General features: G+C 48.1%; 1 protein-coding gene across 5 annotated transcripts in view; it reads right to left on the reverse strand.

Moving 5' to 3' along the window:
* Window positions 1-521: 521 nt before the first annotated feature.
* Window positions 522-20,127, reverse strand: part of Scn10a (sodium voltage-gated channel alpha subunit 10) — a 97,048-nt gene continuing 77,442 nt past the window's right edge. For 4 of the 5 annotated variants that reach the window (XM_026779226.1, XM_005348099.2, XM_026779225.1 and 1 more), the window contains 7 exons: window positions 14,138-14,260; window positions 12,976-13,260; window positions 9,551-9,604; window positions 8,410-8,547; window positions 7,442-7,546; window positions 5,265-5,535; window positions 522-1,956 (listed from right to left, as the gene is read on the reverse strand). In XM_026779226.1, coding sequence (XP_026635027.1) covers window positions 740-1,956; window positions 5,265-5,535; window positions 7,442-7,546; window positions 8,410-8,547; window positions 9,551-9,604; window positions 12,976-13,260; window positions 14,138-14,260 — 2,193 coding nt within the window. In that variant the 3' untranslated portion in view covers window positions 522-739. Of the gene's footprint in view, window positions 1,957-5,264; window positions 5,536-7,441; window positions 7,547-8,405; window positions 8,548-9,550; window positions 9,605-12,975; window positions 13,261-14,137; window positions 14,261-20,127 lie in introns of all 5 variants that reach the window. The other variant, XM_005348098.2, reaches the window with a different exon arrangement.

Raw genomic sequence — 20,127 nt, forward strand, 5'->3', positions numbered from 1 at the left:
GGGGACTTGAATTTGACCCCCCCCAAGACTGATTTAAAAATAGCAGGCACTCGGAGTGCACCTGTAATCTCAGACAGGGCATGCAGAGGTAAGGGGACCCCTAGGGCTGTTGCCCAGCCAGCCAAATGTGTGTGGAGAGCATCAGCGAGAAATGTCATCTCAAAGAGTGCCCGAAGAGTGACATCAGAGCCTGCCATCCAACCTCCAAATGCACATGTACCTGTGTACACACTAACACACACACACACACACACACACACACACACACACACACACAAAACATATGTTACTCTCGCCTACCTTTAAAAATATACATTTTTTCTCACAGGTGTTGCCCAGCAGCTGTGACCATGCAATCATGCAAACCTAAATTAGTAACACCATCCCTACCCAATGTGGTTTCTCTAAGGCTACCTGAGACCATTGGAAATGTCCTTGCCCTGTGTCCCTAGAAGTTCTGGTTCTGAGAAGTTGGCTACGGTAAATCACATCGCTCATCACAACCAAAATAAACGGGGCAGTGACGTTTAATGGAAATTTGGAAGGGCTGCCAAAGCAGAGATGTGTTTTTTTGTCTTTTGATTCCTATTGGTATGGGGGCTTTCTCAAGGATGTCCCCATTCAGCTCTGACACAGTGACCAGTGGCATGCATTGGTGAGGCTGAGTGCCACCCCTAGAGGGAAGGAGTTCACAGCAGAGGAAGACATTTGAACCTGCCCCGTGCATGCCGGAGTGTCTTCACTGAGGTCCAGGGCTGTTCCCCTCCTTACTGGTGACTTCGTCTTCATTTTGCATTGAGCTGGATGTACTAATGTTGACCCCGTCACTCAGGCCCCTGGTGACACTATCATAGGATGGTGGGAAAGATGTGGCAGAAGCAGTTTCTGATTTGTCTGGGAGCCCTCCACCATCATTTGCCATGAATGGAACATAGCCTTCACCAGGGAGTGGTCCGTCCTCCTCTTCAGCCCTGGGTACGCTAAGGGAGTTGGAGAGCGTTAAGGAGCGTTGTAACATATAGCTCCGATAGGCCTTTTGAATGACAGTGGCTGAGATGGCTTCCTGCTTCCATCGGAGGGTGGTTGCTATTGGTTCATAGGACTCTTTGGAAAGATTAGTGGCCATAAATTTCTCTTCCATATTAGTCTTCAGAGAATCCAACTCTCCAGATTCTCCCAAGACATTCTTCGTGAAGGCAAAGAGGATGTCCAAACAGTGGATCTTATCTCCAGGGACCAGTGGCAGGTCCATCTGGATCAATATGTTCTGGTTTGGCTTTGGGATTCTAAGAGGGCCGGAGAGTGTGTCTGCAAAGTCCGAGAGGGCAGAAAAGGCAATGAACTGAGTGGCCTTGGGGTCGAACTTCTCCCAGGTCTCATAAAACATGTCAAAGTCATCCTCACTCAGAGGCTCTGTGCTCTCTTCCGTGGCCACATTGAAGTTCTCCAGGATCACAGCAATGTACATGTTGACCACGATGAGGAAGGAGATGATGATGTAGGTGGTGAAGAAGACGATGCCCACTGCTGGGCTCCCACAGTTCCCCCGGGAGCCATTGCTGTTGGGCAGATTGGGGTCACAGTATGGGGGCCCTGTGTTGAGGATGGGGCTGAGGAGGCCATCCCAGCCGGCTGATGTGGTGATCTGGAAAAGGCACAGCATGCTGTTGCCGAAAGTCTTGAAGTTGAACATGTCGTCAATACCAGCCTCTTCCACAACATTGGCGAAGCTGGCCATGCCAAAGATGGAGTAGATGAACATGACGAGGAAGAGCAGGAGCCCAATGTTGAAGAGGGCGGGCAGGGACATCATGAGGGCGAAGAGCAGCGTGCGGATCCCCTTGGCCGCTCGGATCAGCCTGAGGATGCGGCCGATTCTGGCCAGACGGATGACCCGGAAGAGTGTCGGGGAGAAGTAATTTTCAAGTGACGTAAGGATTGCAGAAAACACCAGGCCTGCAACACGGTGGAAAATTATTAATTAGTGTCTCAAACCATGAGCTCTGGTTAAGTTGGCTATGAGCATGTGTCCTCCTCTTTTCTCAGTATAGACACCCATATTTGAAGAGTCTGGGCCTTAGCCTGACCTGCTCATTAGTAACTGTCCGTGGTGGTAACCATTCCTCCCTCAGGCTATTTTTTGACCTTTCTACTATGTTCTTATCATTCTCCCAACCCAGAACAACTTATTAGTCAGCCTGTAAAACCCTGTCGTCTTCAACACACCATGCATGTGTGGGAATATCACACAGTGAATCCCATTAATTTGTTCAGTTGATACATGTCAATCATTATAATAAACAACCGTCTCTCTTCCACAGCCAAGTTCAGCCGGAAATGACTGTATCTCCTCCACACGCCCACAATGCTTTGCTTCCAACGTGACATAGCCCACCACATTCATTTCCCCACCCTGGTTCTGTGCTCCGGATAGGTTAGGACCCTCTCTGATTTGTCCCCTTATTTCCTACTGTGAAGATTGACTCAGTTCCTGGCACACGGTCCCACAGATAATTGTATGGAACTCACATTAATTATAAGGAGGCCTAGGAGTTGGGCGACTTGCTGACAGATAAACAAGAAGGTTCTGAATGGCCAGCTGTCTACACAATGGTTTTAATTTATCTCCTTCATTCCCAGCTGTACTTGAACTCTATGTTAGAGTCTGGAGATAGGATTTTTCAGGGTCAGTTATGCCCTGTAATCCTAAGCATGAGAAGGGAAGAAAGATGAAGGATGCATGTACCACTACATGGCATCTAATGTGAGATCATGTATATGTCAAGTGTGCATCCATGAATTTAATATGAGATCATTTATATGCCATGTACACATCTATGACATCTAATGTGAGATCATGTATGCATCATGTATACATCTATGACATCTAATGTGAGATCATGTATGCATCATGTATGCATCTATGACATCTAATATGAAACAATGTATACATCATGTATGCATATATGACATCTGAGATCATGTATAGATCATGTGTGCATCTTTAGTTTTCTCGGGATTGTTCAGAAGAAACAGAGAATACAAACTTCCAACAATAAATGTCTTTCTGGTCTGAAGGCAGGATGGGGGAAAAGAAGAAAGATGGGCAGGTGATTCTTCAGGTGGTTTGAAATCTGCGTCTCTAGGGATTCCTGCCCAGTGCTATGTAGGAACCGGGAACTGTTAGCAAAAAGCCCTCACCATAGGGCATGTGGTTTTTCTGTATCGTCGATATGGATATTCATAAAGCAACTCCCATCAAAATGTCCTCTCGACTCTCTTATTTTGAAAGACAGATGAAACAAAACAAACAAATGAAAACCAAAACTCATTAGCCAATCGACATCAGAAGCTTCTGTTGCACTCAGTCACAGAGAAGTCATAGAGGACAAATCTCCGTAGAGTTCTTCTCATTTGCTGCTGTCTGCTTGACGTTTTTGAGGGAGTGTCCCTCCACAGCCCAGACTGATCTCAAAGTCACAATATTCCTCCTGCCTCAGCATCTCAAGGGCTTAGATTATAGGCATGCAACACCATTCCCAGCCAATAGGGTGGGTCTCGCACTAACAAACCAATGAACTGATTGATTAGGAGAAGACTTTCAGAGGCAACTGATATGTCTATGGTATTGACAGTGGAAATACTTTCGTGGTCATACAAACCTCAAATCTGACAGGTTGTATATATTAAATACATGTGTATTTTTTGGTATGTCAATCTTAATAAAGATATTTTAGAAAATCCACCAGCAATACCAAGATAAAGCAAAGCCAGATTAAAGCCTCAAACAAATAAATGCAACCCAATCCTTTGTTTTGCCACCAGGGTAGGGCAAGTGATGAATTGCTGTCAGTTGTATGGAGATGCCATTAGCTCTTGATAGTAAATCAATGGGAAATTAAGCCCACAGCTGGCTGTGCACTGACACAAGCAGTAGGTGGGTCAGAATATAACTGGCAAAGATATTTTTATGATTCAATACAAAGTTGGTGAGTCAGGATGTGTCCTGTCAAGAGTCAAGCAGCAGCTAAACAACTAGTCCTGGGACAATGTGACAGTCTTCATTGTCAACTCGGCTGGATTTAGAATAACCTGGACACAGTTCAGACGTGTCTCAGGACCTTTCTGAGAAGCTTAGCTTTTAGACCAACCCTAAATGTAGGTGATGCCATCCCATGGGCTGGGGTCCTGGACTGAATGAAAAGGAGGAAGTGAGATTTACACCAGCATCCATTACTCTCTGCTTCCTGACTGGGGATTCAACCTGATCTCACACCTCATGCTATCGCTGCTGGGTCACCCCACCACAGTGACTACATCCCTTCTTAAATCATGAGCCCAAAGTGGTCATTCACTCTTCAGTGACTAGTTGGGTATTTGGCAGCAGCAGTTGGAAGAGTAACTGATACAGACAGTTTCTCAGTTGTTGTGGGAGGGAGCTAAGTCATCAGAAGAACGCAGGCTGGTCTAAGTTCCGATCTGCCTCCTGCAGAGTGTGTTACTGCATAACATTCCGAATCTCTGAGGCTCCATTCTAAATGGGTAAGATAAGGTCAACGGCACCTCCTTCAAAGGGGCTGCCAATCTGGGGCACCTAACCCAGCTCAGAACTCAGTAAGCAATCAGTTAGAGTGACTCCATTTCTCAATCCAGATTCCGACTCTAGACACCACTGCACCCAAAATATAGAACCTTCAACAAGACTCCAGTGTCTTTACAGCATTGATCTCATTGCATTGAGCCCTTCACTTTTCTGTCACCCATGATCACACAATGAAGCCCACCGACTGTCTTCTTTTCCTGAGAACACCATGGGGCATTTGGAAGTCTTCTGCCTTTGGAAGACCACACAAATTGGGCTCTTCTAACCCGTACCAAGTGTTTTGAAAAAACAAGCTGAGGCTGGGGCGACGGCTCAGTGGGTAAGGTCCCACAGAGCCGGGTGTGGAAGTGTGTGCCTGTAATCTCAAGGCTCTTACAGCAAGATGGGAGGCAGAGACAGGAGAATCCCCCACAGTTTGCGGGCCGGCTAGCCCGGTGTATGAAGCAGAGGACAATAAGGGACTCTGGATCAAACAATGTGGAAGGTGAGGGCTGACACAGAGGAGCCCTGACCTCCATCATGGTACACATGCACCTGCACACATGCACACACATATGCACACAGAGTTTTACAAGTGAGTTGGCTGCTTCCTTGGTTTTAAAATAATAGCTAAACAACCCCAAGCAGGAATGAGGCTCCCCAGGCCATGGCTGCCACTCACTCCCAATGGACAGGATGACCACGATGAAGTCAAACACATTCCAGCCGTTGGTGAAGTAGTACTGCCGCAGGGCGATCATCTTCAGCACACACTCGCCCGTGAAGACGGCCACGAAGAACTGGTTGATCCCACCCAGGACCTTGGTCTTCTCTTCACTCTGGTCGTCAGTCTCCACCATCATGGTGACCATGTTGAGGCAAATGAGGACCATAATGGCGATGTCAAAAGCTTGCCTGGTCACAATGTCAAACACAAAGCCCTGGTACTTATTCTGAGAAAGAAAGGACAGTGTCAGGCCAGCCTGTTCTAGTCTCCTGAATCCAGCACCTCATTATGAGAGCTCTTTAGGCTCCAGTCTTGGGCATCCTTGGCTTCTGACCCCATCCTTTTCCCTTGATCTCTCCAGCCTGCGAGTTGACTTGTGTGTAATGTTTGCTAATTATGTGCCTCTACCCCAAACTGCAACGTCTCTGAGGGCAGGAACTGTGTCCATCTTGCTTACAGCTCTGAGTCTAGTGTCTGCATAGTGCCTGCCATGGAATTTGTGTGAATGGAAGATAGAATGAGCATCTGCGAGTCAACCTCCCGACTAGCTTGACTAATCCTGTACAGAGTCACTTACAGAGTGGCACCAGGGGTGGGGCCAAAGAACCTGCTATAGCCTTACCAGGATGCTTCAGAAGCTTCCAAGTGGGCAAAGGGAAGCTGCCACAAGGCTGATGCCCCCTGCTGCTTCACAGCACAGGGGGTTTGCTGCCCTGCTGGGTTAGAGCAGAGAACCTGACCACAGAGGGCCTGGCTCTTGGCTTGACTGTTGGCTGCTGTCCTGGGAGGGGAGTGGCTTTGCTGAGCCACTAAGTCCTCATGTGTCATCGTGAAAATGGAAAGAAAACTAACTAAACCAAACAAGCCTCAGATGAGGGTTAGATATTCCAACGTTTGGCTGTTCCTGGCTCAGCCTGTGGGCGGGGCTCACATCTCGGCAACCCTCTGTGTGCTTAGAGACTATGGAGGGTGAATGATAACGTGACAGACAGATGTAGAATCCCAGGAGCAGAGCCAGGCAGTGAGGTCTACTCTCCTCCTCATGGGGAGGACTGACCCAATGCCGTCACTGGAGGACATGGAGGGTCCGGGCTAAGACTTCATTGGAAGCAATGGTAGCCACCTACACTTCCTACTCTGATCATGTTGCCTGGAATTCCAACACTAGCCCCATGCCTTCATATCTATGGGATACTGTTTGAGATTGAGCCCACCCTATCCCAGGGACAATGAGAGGAAGAAGCTCCAGTGACTTGTGGGCTGGAGAGGCCAGAGAAAAAATATCAAAAGTTTGATTATTCTAAACAGAGTGGTCCAAACACAGGACTCTCTGGCTCATCATTGCTGTGAGGTCAGTGAAGGCCACGGAACTCAGCACTGTCGTGGGGGCCAGGAAAGGCCACGGAACTCAGATGCTTGCTTCTATAAACCTTGACATGAACCCATTCACTGGGCACAGCCTTTATCCCAAATTGTTTAATTCTGAGCCTGCTCCCACCCACTGGAGTTTGTGCATGTGTGGGTGCTTGTGTGTGTGTGTGTGTGTGTGTCCTGAGAGGCCTGCAGAAAGCCTTGCACTCTCTTGCTCAGACTTATCCAAAAGCAGTTATTTTCATCTTATGGGATCTGGAAGGAACATTCCACCCTATAGAGCTGGAGCCGCCCGCCATTCCTGATCAGGGCTTTGTCAGAGATGTTTGAACAGCCTCAGATCGACACACATTGTTTACAAATAAAGTATGCTGAAGATGAGAAATCTCCCTTTTCCTCCTGCAAACGTTCTGACGCCTTGTACTCACTCACCAAGCCTGGAGTAACTTATCTAAGGACCACGCTTAGAAATTCTAACTACTCTTTCTATTCCATGATTGTTTCCAAATCCACAATGGAACCTTCAGTTGTTGGGAGATGCAGAGCTCGTCAGACAGGCTTATTTGAGGCACCCGTAGGAGCTGTTTTCACTTCATTTAAACTTCTCATCTTTGGGGGCCTGGGAACCTCATCACTTCCACCCCTGAACGTGTCCCGATCTCCTCCGTACAGCGATGCTCAGGCGTCTACTCCATCCACTTCCACCCCTGAACTTCTGAATCAACAAACCTCTTCTGATACAGAGAAACTCAGGGGCTCACCCTGGGCCGCGGGATGGGCTTCTGGGGCTTCTTGGAGCCCAGCTTCTTCATGGCGTTGTAGTACTTCTTCTGCTCCTCCGTCATGAAGATGTCCTGGCCCCCTAGGTAGAGGAGAGGGACACACCAATGTTATTAAAAATAACGAGATCTCCCAGAGATGCCAAAGCCAGAGTGCTGAATAGCAAAGACCTTTTCATCTTCTCTGCAGGAAGGATCAGGGATGTCTGGACTGAGAGGGGATGAACCCGTTGCAGACTCCCTGCCTGGGTGTCTGCAGCCAGATGCTCTACCCAGCACCATGCCCACTAAACTCTGAGAGGAGCACCTCGATATGAGCCACTGGCTGGGCTTCTTGAGCAAAGCTGATTTCTGTCCTACAGTACGAGAGTGAAGAGGGCTTGGGAAGAGGAGACTATGTAGGCACAATGAGAAAACCTCTTATACCTTTAGCATTCATATTTTATATTAGAAATATAAATAAGTGTTTGGGATTAGGTTTCTATGAAGCCAAGGAAAGTATGGAGGCAAGAACCTTCTTTTCCATTTCAAGAGGGTTGGGACTCTGCCAGTGCCCGAGGCCTTGGCCCTTCCTGAGATGTCCTAACTCAGGCCACTGGGGGATTAAAGTTCTAGAGTCCCAGGTGCTGGAGCCTTTATCTCCCTGGTTGTACTTAATGAGGCGTCATCTGTGTGGGGTCACTTGGCTCCAGCTGAGAAGACCAAGGTTACTTTACTAGATGATGGGGAACCTAGGGAAGCATTGATGACACTGCAAATAGAGCTTCCCCAGCAGTGGCAGCATCAGGCACCAGACAGTGGTGAGGACCAAACCCAGGGGACAAATATCAGCTTGGCGCTACAGACAGGAAGTGCTGTATCACTGGCTTTTAGCCACAAGGCCACAGCTGTCCAAGGGGTCGGAAGTGCAGGATTCATTACCACGGCCGAGACACTCGAGCCCCACTTATCTTTTTTTTCTGTTGATTGAAGTTGTCAATTATGACCCCAACAAAGAGATTCAGCGTAAAGAAGCCACCAAAGATGATGAAGACGACGAAGTATATGTACATGTACAAGCTGTACTCCCACTGAGGCTGGCTGTTGATCTGTGGTGGAGACAGGGAGACGTGAGGAGGCGCGTGCCTTAGGTTTCCCCTGAGAGCCAACCCTGAGTCAAGGCCCCGGTGCTTTATCCTGTAAAGCAGGATTGCCTGAGGGGTTGGGAGAAGCAACAGATGACAAAAGGCTGGTGGAGGGGTATTATTTACTAGCTAGGCCACACTGTAGGCAACTGAAGCTCCATCCTGGCGAGAACACACCCCAGTGTGGGCCCACTAAGGAACAGAGAAGCTGTAAGCCTTGTCTATCAGCTTCTGAGACTTATTAATGAGAGTTGCCTGGAAATGTTCCATCCCCTGTCCTGCTGGGAGAAGCCACTGAGTAACATCTGATGGACTGAAGAATCACTTCAAGCAGAGGATGGAAATCCCAGAGGACTCCAAGGGTTGAGAGGGCCGGTTGGACATCAGTTGTGCCTACCATGGCAGGAAGGGACCTTAGCCGTCAGCCATATTACCGCTTAAGACTGGAATGTGAAACAGCTTCCGCTTCACTAGTGTTTGGACACTGGGGCCCCATTTGGTGCCGCCATTTGGGAAGGCTGTGTAAGTTTTAAGACTGAAAGTCTTGCTGGAAGAAGCATTATTTCCTGTCCACTCTGCTTCCTCACAGACTGCAATGTGACCAGCTGCCTCCCGCTCTTGTCATGTTTTCCAGGCCATGAGAGGCCAGACCTCCTTTGAACTGTCAGTCAAAACAAGCCCTCCTTTCCATTCCTTCTTGTCAGGTCATAGCAACAAGAAAAGTAACGAATAAAACCACCGCTGTCCTGCTGTCTGTCCATGTTCTCAACAGTGAGCGATAGACGTACTCGAGAAGCCAGCCCCCAAACATAGCAGCTGGATGCTGCTACAGGGATAGGCTGTGGGAAGCTGTGTAAGCCTGAGTCTTCTGGCAGGATGGCTATTTAAATCTCATCCCAGATACAGTCAGCATCCCAGATACAGGACACAGAGCGGAAGGCTATGGGTGCCGGGAGCTGAGACTCACCTCTCCGGAATCCACAGCAGCATACATAATTTCCATCCAGCCTTTGAAGGTTGCCTGGAAACAAGAAGTGGAGGACAATTAGCATCTGTCCATCTTACTGGATCCTTCCTAGTCCATGGTGGCTCAGGGAAAGGGAGCAAGATGTGAAGAGACTTGGGGAGGAGAAAGCATAGGCAGAAAGGGAAGGAAGTCTCTGGGTGACTGGACCAAACTCACATGATTTCATGTAACCCAGAATAGTGTGGTATTGAAGACCTGGAACTTTCTAGAATATGGCCTCAGCTGGGACTCTAGTCATTATAGAGACAACTGGCACAAGCTGTTCTATGCTCTGCTGGGGCTGCCATTTTCTCAATCAGTTCCCCAGATAATGTACATGACATAAGAATAGGTACACATGTTTTAAAAAGTTATCCTGGATTTTTTGTTTTTCCATATGAAGTTGAGTACTGTTTTTTCAAGGTCTGTAAAGATTTGTGTTGGGATTTTAATGTGGATTGTATTAACTCTATAGATTTCTATTGTTAAGTTGGACATTTTTCATGTTAATCCTACTGATCCATGAGTATGGGAAATATTTCCATCTTCTGTGTATTCTCCAATGTTTTTCAAAGACTTAAAGTTATTGTCATGCAAGTCTTTCACTTGCTTGGTTACAGTTATACCAAGGTATTTTATGTTATTTGTGGCTATTGTGAAGGGTGTTTCTTTCTCTGATTTCTTTCTCAGCCTGTTTATTGTTTGTATATGTAGAGGGTTACTGATTTTTTTAGAGTTAATCTTGTATCCAGCTACTTGACTAAAGGTGCTTATCAACTATAAGAGTTCCCTGGTAGAAATTTTGGGGTCACGTATGCATACTATCATCTCACTGTGAATAATGATACTTTGACTTCTCCCTTTCCAATTTGGATCCCCTAGGTCTCCTTTAGTTGTCTTACTGCTCTAGCCAGAACTTCAAGAACTATGTTGAATAGCTATGGAAAGAGTTGACAGTCTTGTCTTGGTCCTGATTTTAGTGTAATTGCTTTGAGTTTCTAACCTGGAAACAACCTAGATGCCCCTCAACTGAAAAATAGCTAAAGAAAATGCTGTACATTTACATAATGAAGTACTACTCAGCTGTTAAAAACAATGACATCATGGAATTTGCAGGGAAATGAATGAAACTAGAAAAAAATCATCCTGAGTGATGTTGTGGGATATTTGTACACTGTGTGAATATATATTGCTATGATTGCTTTAATAAAGAGCTGAATGGCCAATAGCTAGGCAGGAGGTATAGGCAGGACTTCCAGGAAGAGAGAGGGAGTAGAAGGAGGAATCGAGGCACATGAGAGAGATGCCAAGAGATGCAGAACAAGCAAGACATACAGGAAGAACAGTAACAGTCACACGTCATGTGGCAGCATGTAGGCGAATAGAAATGGGTTAATTTGTAAGAACTAGTTAGGAACAAGCCATAGCTAAGGCCAAGCTTTCATAACTGATAATAAGTCTCCATGTCATGACTTGGGAGCTGATTGGTGGGACAGAGAAAGACTCACTATAGAGTGAGGTAGCCCAGATCTAGAAAGACAAACATGGTATGTACTCACTTATAAGTGGACTTTAGTGGTAAAGTAAAGGAGGACGATACTACAACCCACAGATCCAGGGAGGCTAAGTAGCGAGGAGGGCTCAAGAGGGGACACTTGGATCTCCCTGGGAAGGGGAAGTAGAAATTTCACGGGTGGACTGGGGGTGGAAACATAAGGGATCAGGTAGGGGAGGGATGGAGAGGGAGAGTACTGAGAGACATGACTGGAAAAGGGGGTCATTCCATGATCAGGTAGAAGCCTGCTGCAAGGGAAGCTCTCAGGAATCTACAAGGATGACCCCAGCCAAGACTCCAAGCAATATGGAGTGTGTAGCCTAAACTGGCCATCTCCTGTGACCAGGCAAGACTTCTGGTGGAGAGATTGGGACACCAACCCAACTATATAACCTTCGACCTACAGTCTGTCCCGCCTGTAGGATGTGTCGAGGTAAGTGCGGCACAGAGATTATAGGAGTGGCCGAGCAATGGCTGTACAGCCCGAGACCCACACCACAAGTGTGAGCCCACCCCAGCATTGTCTGGAGCACCAGGACATGGAGGCTGGATGGTCCAGAGCCCTAGGGCAGAGCCAAACATGACTGGAGAAGAAAATGTCAATGAAATGATGCCTAACGATATTCTGCTGTACTCATAGGTGGGTGCCTAGCCGTCATCAGAGAGCCTTCATCTAGTAATGGATGGAAACATGCAGAGACCCACAGCCAAATATTAGGCCCAGCTTCGAGAATCCTGCTGAAGAGAGGGAGGAAGGATTGTAAGAGCCAGAGGGGTCAAGGACATTACCAGAAAATGCACAGAATCAACTAACCTGGCTCAGAGGAACTCACAGAGACTGAACTGACATCCTGGACACCTGCCTGGAAATGACCCAGGCCCTCTGCATATATGTGGCAGTTGTATAGCTTGGTCCTCTTGTGGGGCTCCTGACAGTGGGAGCAGGGGTTATCTCTGACTCTTTTGCTGGCTTTGGGACCCCATTTCTCATACTGGGTCGCCTTGCAAGCCTTAATACCAGGATGTACTTAGTCTTACTGCAACTTGTTATCCCATGCTTTGCTGATGTCCATGGGAGGCCTGCCATGTGGTTGCTAGGAACTGAAGTCAGGACCTCTGGAAGAGCAGCCAGCACCCTTAACCTCTGAGCCATCTCTCCAGCTCCCCTTTTCTGAACAGAAACAAAGGAGGAGTGGTTTGTCCATTTTTCTCATGAAGCCACAAGTCCTGCATCCAGTTCTGACTGTGATTTCCAGGGGTTAAGCGCAGTGCCTAGCAGACCACAGCTACAGAGACTGTTTGTTCCCTGAATGCATGAACAGAGGGGGATATTGAGGAACTCACAGGCAAACAGATGTCACAGATGTGTAAGTAGCTGTAACCACACTTCAACAAACACAGTGCTGGACGAAAATGTGGATGTAGACAGACGAGGTACAAATGAATAGTGTGAATGTGCTTCACTGCTATCACCAATATTATCCACCATTGCAGAAACCTTAATTAGCTATAATTCGTTATCGTACAGGACATAATGGGAAGTGAAAGATGGAGCTGTGTGGACTTGCCTGTTCTGGGCATCCTGTCGCTTGGATGGCTCACCTTTTAGCCTTCCATCTCAGGCAGACTTAGCCAGCATTAGCCCTGTGAGCTCACACTCCCCAGTGAGGGCCTCTAGTCTAGTGGTGTCCATGGAGATAGAGACTGACTCCAGCTTAAGCTCAGTGCTGCCTCCTGTGATGTCTCTATGTAGCATCGCCAGGAAGAACCTGGAAGCTCCCTTTACTAAATAGCCAAAGGAATGGAAATGATGGATTCAGGGTTGACTCACCACCTGAAGAAGAGCCAGGTAACCCATAGCAACATTGTCAAAGTTGACTTTCACGTTGACCCAGAAGTAGTGGCCGGTGTAGTTTTGGTTGCAACAGTCAGACTTATTTGTCACAATGGTTGAATTCACAATAGAAAACAGATTATCGCTGGTATCGATGCACTTTGAAAATTTCCCCGCGAAGAAGTTCACGCCCATGATGCTGAAGATGAGCCAGAAGATGAGGCAGACGAGGAGGACGTTCATGATGGAGGGGATGGCGCCCACCAGCGCATCCACCACTACCTGGTGGGAAACAGAAAAGGACCTGAAATCCCCCAAATGTCACTTCTCTGTCATGCATATACCTGCACACGGAGGCTGAAGACAGCCTGCGGTGGCATCATTTCACCACCTCCTCTGAGGCAGTTTCTCCTTGACCTTGAACTCACCTAGTATGGTAGGCTGGCTGCCAGTGAGCCCCACTTGACTCTGCCTTCACCAGCTGAGAGTATAAACGTGTGTCTCCATGCCTGCCTTTTAAAATTACACTTTTCACATGGGTCCTGGGTTTGAATTCAGATCCTCATGCTCATGAGGCGGGAACTGGAGAAACTGAGCTCTCTCCAGCCCACAAGCCACTTTGAAAACTCCATTGTTATTTGTGAAGCTATGGCCACTGCTTCGAGTCAGTGATGGAGGTGGGACAGGGAGGAGAAGCAACGGGGCAGGTGGCAGAGACAAGCCATAGGATGTAAAAACTATCCAGAGAGATGCTGGCTGCAGTGCTGAGCCGAGGTTATCTCTGCATTTATTCAGAGTGTCAGGGAAGAGATTCACTTGTCACAGGGAAATGGGACAGTAGGTACTCTGTGTGTGCTCAGGAATAAGACTAGAAGCCAGGGAACAGCCAGGACCACTTCTCCAAGGGAGTGAGGTCTGAGGCCTGGAGCCGGTGGCACTTGTGTGAGATGAGAAAAGAGGGTCTTACAGTCTGACTTGAGGGAGACAAGAGTCAGCCTGCGCAGTGTCACCAAGATCTGAACAGGAAGGAACAACACAGATCTGATACTTGGACATGTGGACTGCCCCATGGGTCAGTGGTGAGGAGGGCACAGGGGTGGGGGAAGCAGGGGAAGGTTTGCCAAATGCTGTGGGTGAAAAGTTCTGAGATGGGTCTTACCCTCATGCCTTCGAAGCGAGACAGAGCCCGCAGTGGCCGGAGAGCGCGGAGAGTCCGAAGGGCTTTGATGGACGCCACATCCGAATATTTGAGGATCTTGGCTATGAGGCTTGTCAGGGAGATCTGGTGTAGGCAGAGAGCATAGCATTATTCTGGGGGTCCAGAATGTCAGCCTCTGGAAAGAGAAAGCACCTCTATTCCCCGTCTCCCAGGTCCTGCTCTGTCTGCCTAGCCCAGGCGAAGTTCTAGAAAGTCCTTTGCTTTTACTGAATTAAAAGGTTTATTAGTATATACTAATTATACACAATGGCTTCATTATGTTTTCATAAGTATATATAATAATATGGTTTGGTCACATCCACCTCCCGTGATTTTCTACTGTCTTCCCCGTCCTCCCCGGAACCCCTTCTCTTCCAATTAGGTACCTTTTTACTTTCATGCCATGTGTGTGTATTTGTATGTGTGTGTGTCTGTCTGTCTCACTGAGTTTCATTGGGTTGCCTACAGGAGCAAGAGCATCTAACTAGTGGCTACACCACTAAGAAAATGTCGCTCCTTCCTCTAGCAATCATGAGTTATCTATAGATCCTTGGGGATGAGGGGGGCCTCGCGAGCCCCTCCTCAATCACGACAGAATGTTGATGGGCCCAGTCTTGTGCAGATGACAGCTGCTCTGAGTTCCAGAGTGCAATGTTCACGACACGCCCCAAAATGGCATTTCACGACACTCTATCCCTTCCTCTGGATTTTATGTTCTCTCCTCCCTGTCTTCTGTGATGGACTCAAAACCCGTTCTTTACTCACATGGACTTCTGGGTAAGTGTCTTAGTTAGGGTTTCTTTTGCTGTGAAGAGACACCATGACCACTGCAACTCTTATAAATGAAAACATTTAACTGGGGCTGGCTTACAGCTTCAGAGGTTCAGTCCATTATCATCAAGGTGGTAAGTATGGCAGCATGCAGATAGACATGGTGATAAAGAAGGGGATGATAGTCCTACATCTTGATCTACAGGCAATAATAGGAAGTGAACTGTGTCACTGGGCATAGTGTGAGCATAGGAGACCTCAAAACCCACCTCCACAGTGGCTCACTTCCTCCAACAAGGCCACACCCACTCCAACAAAGCCACACCTCCTACTAGTGCCACTCCCTATGGGGACCAAACCACCACAGCAAGAAAACGTATTCTCACTCATTGCTATCCCCAGAAACATGTGGTCAAACTTCATTTTTCCTCCAACGGTGCTAGCTGGGCCCCAAGAACCTTGATGTTTTGATTGACTTTCAGAGATTTGGGGAGCTGATGCCCCTTCATTGGACCTATGATTAAAGCTGATTGTGGTGGTTTAAATGAGAAATGTCCCCCACAAGTTCATGTGTTTGAACACTTGGCCCCTAGCTGGTGATGTTGTTTGAGCAGGTGATGGACCCTTTAAGAGGTGGAGCCTTGTTGGAGGACCTGCATTGCTGGGGTCACTGGGGACTGGCTTTGAAGGCTTTATATCCTTGTCCTACTTCTTCTCCCCACCCTGCTTCTCTCTCTCTCTCTCTCTCTCTCTCTCTCTCTCTCTCTCTCTCTCTGCTTCTTGTGTGAGGGTGAGAGTGTGACCATCTAGCTCCTGCTGCCATGCTTTCTCTGTCTGTTGTCATGGTTCCCTGCGGTGATGGATTCTATCCCTCTGGAACCATAAACCAAAACAAACCCTTTCTTCACAGCAACAGAAAGGTAACTAATATGCTCATTTTGAGGGATCTAAAAATTAGTCTTGATTGTATCTGCTTAGAAAATTGGGTTGGGAAGAATCCTGCTTGTGTGTATCTGTTTAGGTCCCTCTTGATTCCTGGCTTTGTGGCTTGCTGGATTAAGACACTTTTGCCCTTTTTAAAATACAAGATTCAAGTGGAAAGGAGGGGGTCCGACCCCAAGTCAGCTAGTTCTCGTAGCTGGGCAGTTGTCTGAGCTCTAGCTTCAGGAGACATCTGAGGTCCAGCTGAGCAGTGAGTCCCTGTTGCTCTGCCGGTTCTCTTTAGATGCTATCCAAAGGACATCAAAGGACACAGGCTGTCATGAAAAACAGCCACTTCTTGCAGGAACTCTCAAGATACTAGGGGGAAACATTCTGGGGACAAGCTTAGCTTTATGGGACTGAGAGCCAGACCCACAACACCCTGGATGGTGCTGAATTAGGGCTTAGATTACTGACCCTGGCGCCTGTACCAGGACTCTAGAAAGCAAGGAGTTGACACGTAGGTCCCTGTGTCTGAAACAACACCCATCCTCTGAATGGGTGGCCTATTCTCCCAGGCCAACAGCAACCACAACAAATAGGATAGAAAGGACTTCCTTCTTGCATTAACACAAGGCTCCAGACACCATCAGGCACCCAGCTGTCTGCCTGGCTGAGGACAGCATGGTTCAGGGCCAGTTTTATGTCAGTCTTTTGCACATCCTTCAGGAAAAGCTGTTTCTTGTTCAAACTTTACAGACAGAGCAGACAACCCTGGCCAAGCCCACCTCTTGTATCGCTCAGAACACCAGCTCCACAGCTTACCGTCAGGGCTAATACTGCGCCTGTCTCCTCCACACTCTACCGTAATTCCGGCTAAGACCCTGGTTCCCTCCCACTTCCACTCTTCTCGTCATGTGACCACAGTCTGTCTTCCTAGCCACATCCTGCTCAGGTCGAATGGTTCTCCATGTTGAACCTGTGGCCTGGTCGTGCTTTCAACTCGGATTGGCCTTCCTCTGGCACCTCTCTGCTCTCACTTGTGCTCCTACGGGAAGCTTTCCCAGACACTCTGCTCACCGAGTGCTTCTGTTTCACCTCAGTGGTGACTGTCCTCAGCAGTGTCCACCACACCCACCCTTTGGATACATTTACTTCTCTGAGTATGTCCCGTCTAGGAAGATTAAAGCGTAAACTCCTAGAGGAGATCTCTCTCTCCTCCCACCCCTCCCTCACGTTCTTTACTCTTCCTTTCCCCTCCCCTCCTCTCTTCCTCCTCTCCCCTCTTTTCCTATCCATCTTCCACCCCCCCATCTCTGTATCCTCCTTCCCTTCATTTTTTTATCCTCCAAATCACTCATTCTTCCTCCCCTTCCCATCCATTCTATCCCCTTTCCTTTTGGGGGACAGGTCTTACTATGTAGCCAGGCTGGCCTCAGACTCCCAGTATTCCTCTGCCAGCCTCTCCGGTGGTGGGATCCCAGGCATAGAACACTGTGCCTTGCCGACTGTCTATTTCTTGCTTCCATGTTTCCCAGAGCATTCCATGTAGCAACTTTGCATTTAAAAGATTTTGCAAATAAATATTTGATAGATGCAAGAAAAGAAAGAATCATGTCGGCATGGATGAAAAGATGGGAGGAAGAGAGGATCAAAGGCCACAAAGATTGGTAGGATAGACAGTTGAGTGCCAGGGTCAGAGAAAGAATCAGAGAAAGGAAAAAGTGTGGATGAAGGGGAAGGATGGATAGATGAAAGAACGAACGGCTAAGTAAAATGATGGACAGATGCATGATAGATGGTGAGCCGTAGATGAGTGGAAGAAATTAGTGAATGGCTGAAAGTTTGGTTAGGTGGATAGCTGGAGGAGAAGGGGATGAATGGACAGTAGGGGGAACATGGCGGGGGGGATAGATTGTGCTCTGCTTTCCTTCTGTGGCTGAGATGAAGCATCCCAGGCAGCCAAGACAAAGAAGGGTTTGCTTGGCTCATGCTCCAAGCCACAGCCCATCATTGAGGAACTCAAGGCAGAACTCCAGCAGCCGTCACATCCCATCCGCAAGCAGAGCAGAGAACAACGAAGAGCTGCTGCTTGTCTTCTCGCTGCTCCTACCCAGCTGTCTTCCCTGTTGTACAGCTCAGGGATCAGCCCACAAACGGATGCAGCAGACATTCAGGGTGGGCCTTCCATCCCCAGCTAGCAATCAAGGCCATCTCCACGGACATACCTACAGGCCATCTAGCTGTAGATAATCCCTCAGTGAAGACTCTTTCCAGGTGGTCCTCTGTGGGGGGCATTTAAAACTGACAATCAGAGGTTGGCAAAGGAAGTCTGGAAAGATGGTAGACCACATGGATAAAAGGACACATGCCTGGAGAGATGGTGAATGAGTCTTTGGACAGAAGGGTAAATGCCTGGATATTTGTTTAGAAGAGAGATACAGGGGTTAAACACCAATTGGTGAGTGGACAGAGGAAGGCAAGGATGAAGGGAAGAGGAAAAGATGAGTGGAAAGGAATAGCTGGAAGGAAATGGGCAGAGAGAGGACTCTTGGGAGGACGGACGAAAGGAAGGAAAGAAGGAAAGAAGGACAAAGAAGTAAATAGTGGAATAGATGAGAAGACGGACACATGGAAGGAAGGACAGACAGTCACAATAAAGAAGAGTCTCCTCTTCCTTTTCCCTTTTCTTCTTTTCGGGACAGGGTTTCTCTGTGTAATGTTGGCTGTCCTGGAACTCACTCTGCAGACCAGGCTGGCCTAGAACCCACATAGCTCCACCTGCCTCTGCCTCCTGAGTGCTGGGATTGAAGGCGTGCACCACCACACCCAGCTTAAGAAGAGGCTTCTTACAGAGATGAGGGCTGGAAAACAATGAAGTCTACACAAGCAAGAGCTCTTGGCAGAGTGCAAGACAGAAGAAAGCATTGACTTCTTATTTGTGAATAATTTCTTGACATGCAGAGGACTGTCACTTGGGACTCAGATTCCAGGCTTCTCAGAGTCCCTATGGCACAGTGACCTGCTACCACTGGCACACTGGTATCAGAAAAGCAGGAAGTTACATGCAGGCCCATTGTGAAGCCATACAACTTAGGCTATGATGGAGGAGGGTCATCTTTCTATCTGTTGCTTTCATTGGTTAATTAATAAAGAAACGGCTTGGCCTTTGATAGGACAGAAAATTAGGTAGGTGGAGTAGACAGAACAGAATGCTGGGAGAAAAAAGCCAAGTCAGGCAGTCGCCATGATTCTCCCACTCCAGACAGACGCAGGTTAGGATCTTCCCTGGTAAGCCACCTCGTGGGCTACACAGATTATTAGAAATGGGTTAGATCAATATGTAAGAGCTAGCCAATAAGAGGCTGGAACTAATGGGCCAGGCAGTGTTTAAAAGAATACAGTTTCCATGTAATTATTTCAGGTGTAAAGCTAGCCGGGTGGTGGAACGCAGCCCCGCCGCTCCATCAACAAGGCTAGACAGAATATTCTGCACTGGACCCCAACTAGCTTCAGGAGGCACATAGCAGACACAGACATGTTTCCTGACATCTCTGGTGTGCATGACCCTGGTGCAGGTGGCTGCTGGTGGAGGGAGACAGAGACAGAAGGGCTTGCCCTGCTCACAAAAACCCCCATCTAGACATCAGAGAGCAAGAAACACAGGCTGCCATCTTGAAAAGCCAAGGAGATTTTCACAGGGGGCAGGGCAGTGGAGTAGTTAAGATGTGGAGTGATGGCAGAATGTGTGGGGGGCACATGGCAGATCTGCTGACGCAGGGGTTAGCAGTGAGCTTAGCAGAGTCCCCATGTATGAGCTCCAGCAGACCCTGCCGCTGCTTTTGGTGTCAGAGAGGAGCTGGTGCTCTCGGTACAGAGGTTCACAACCACAGCTGCACCTGGGCAATGACTGGAACCATCTACAAATTACTGCCTGGAGCTTGCCTCAGACAAGAAGACCAGACCCTCCCAGGTCCTGCTTGCCCAGGGTGTTTTTAAAGCTCCATGGGATCTACAGCACAGCTGGGACTGGAGACCATGCAGTTAGCAGGCAGCTTCTTTTTGTAGACCACAGGGCCCTGAGGTCCAGAGCCCTGGCAAGGGGTGAGAATTCAGGGCAGCCTGGGTGCCTGTGCCATCTTGCTTTAGATATGAAGGCAGAAGGCTGCAGCAGTTAACCTGACAGAGTCTCCAGGCCTGCAGCTTCACCTGAGGTCACAACAGTGTACAAACTGTGAGCTTCCCGGTCAGGGCTCACC

The sequence above is a fragment of the Microtus ochrogaster genome, chromosome 5 (assembly GCF_000317375.1).
Source record: "Microtus ochrogaster isolate Prairie Vole_2 chromosome 5, MicOch1.0, whole genome shotgun sequence".
Lineage (NCBI taxonomy): Eukaryota > Metazoa > Chordata > Mammalia > Rodentia > Cricetidae > Microtus > Microtus ochrogaster.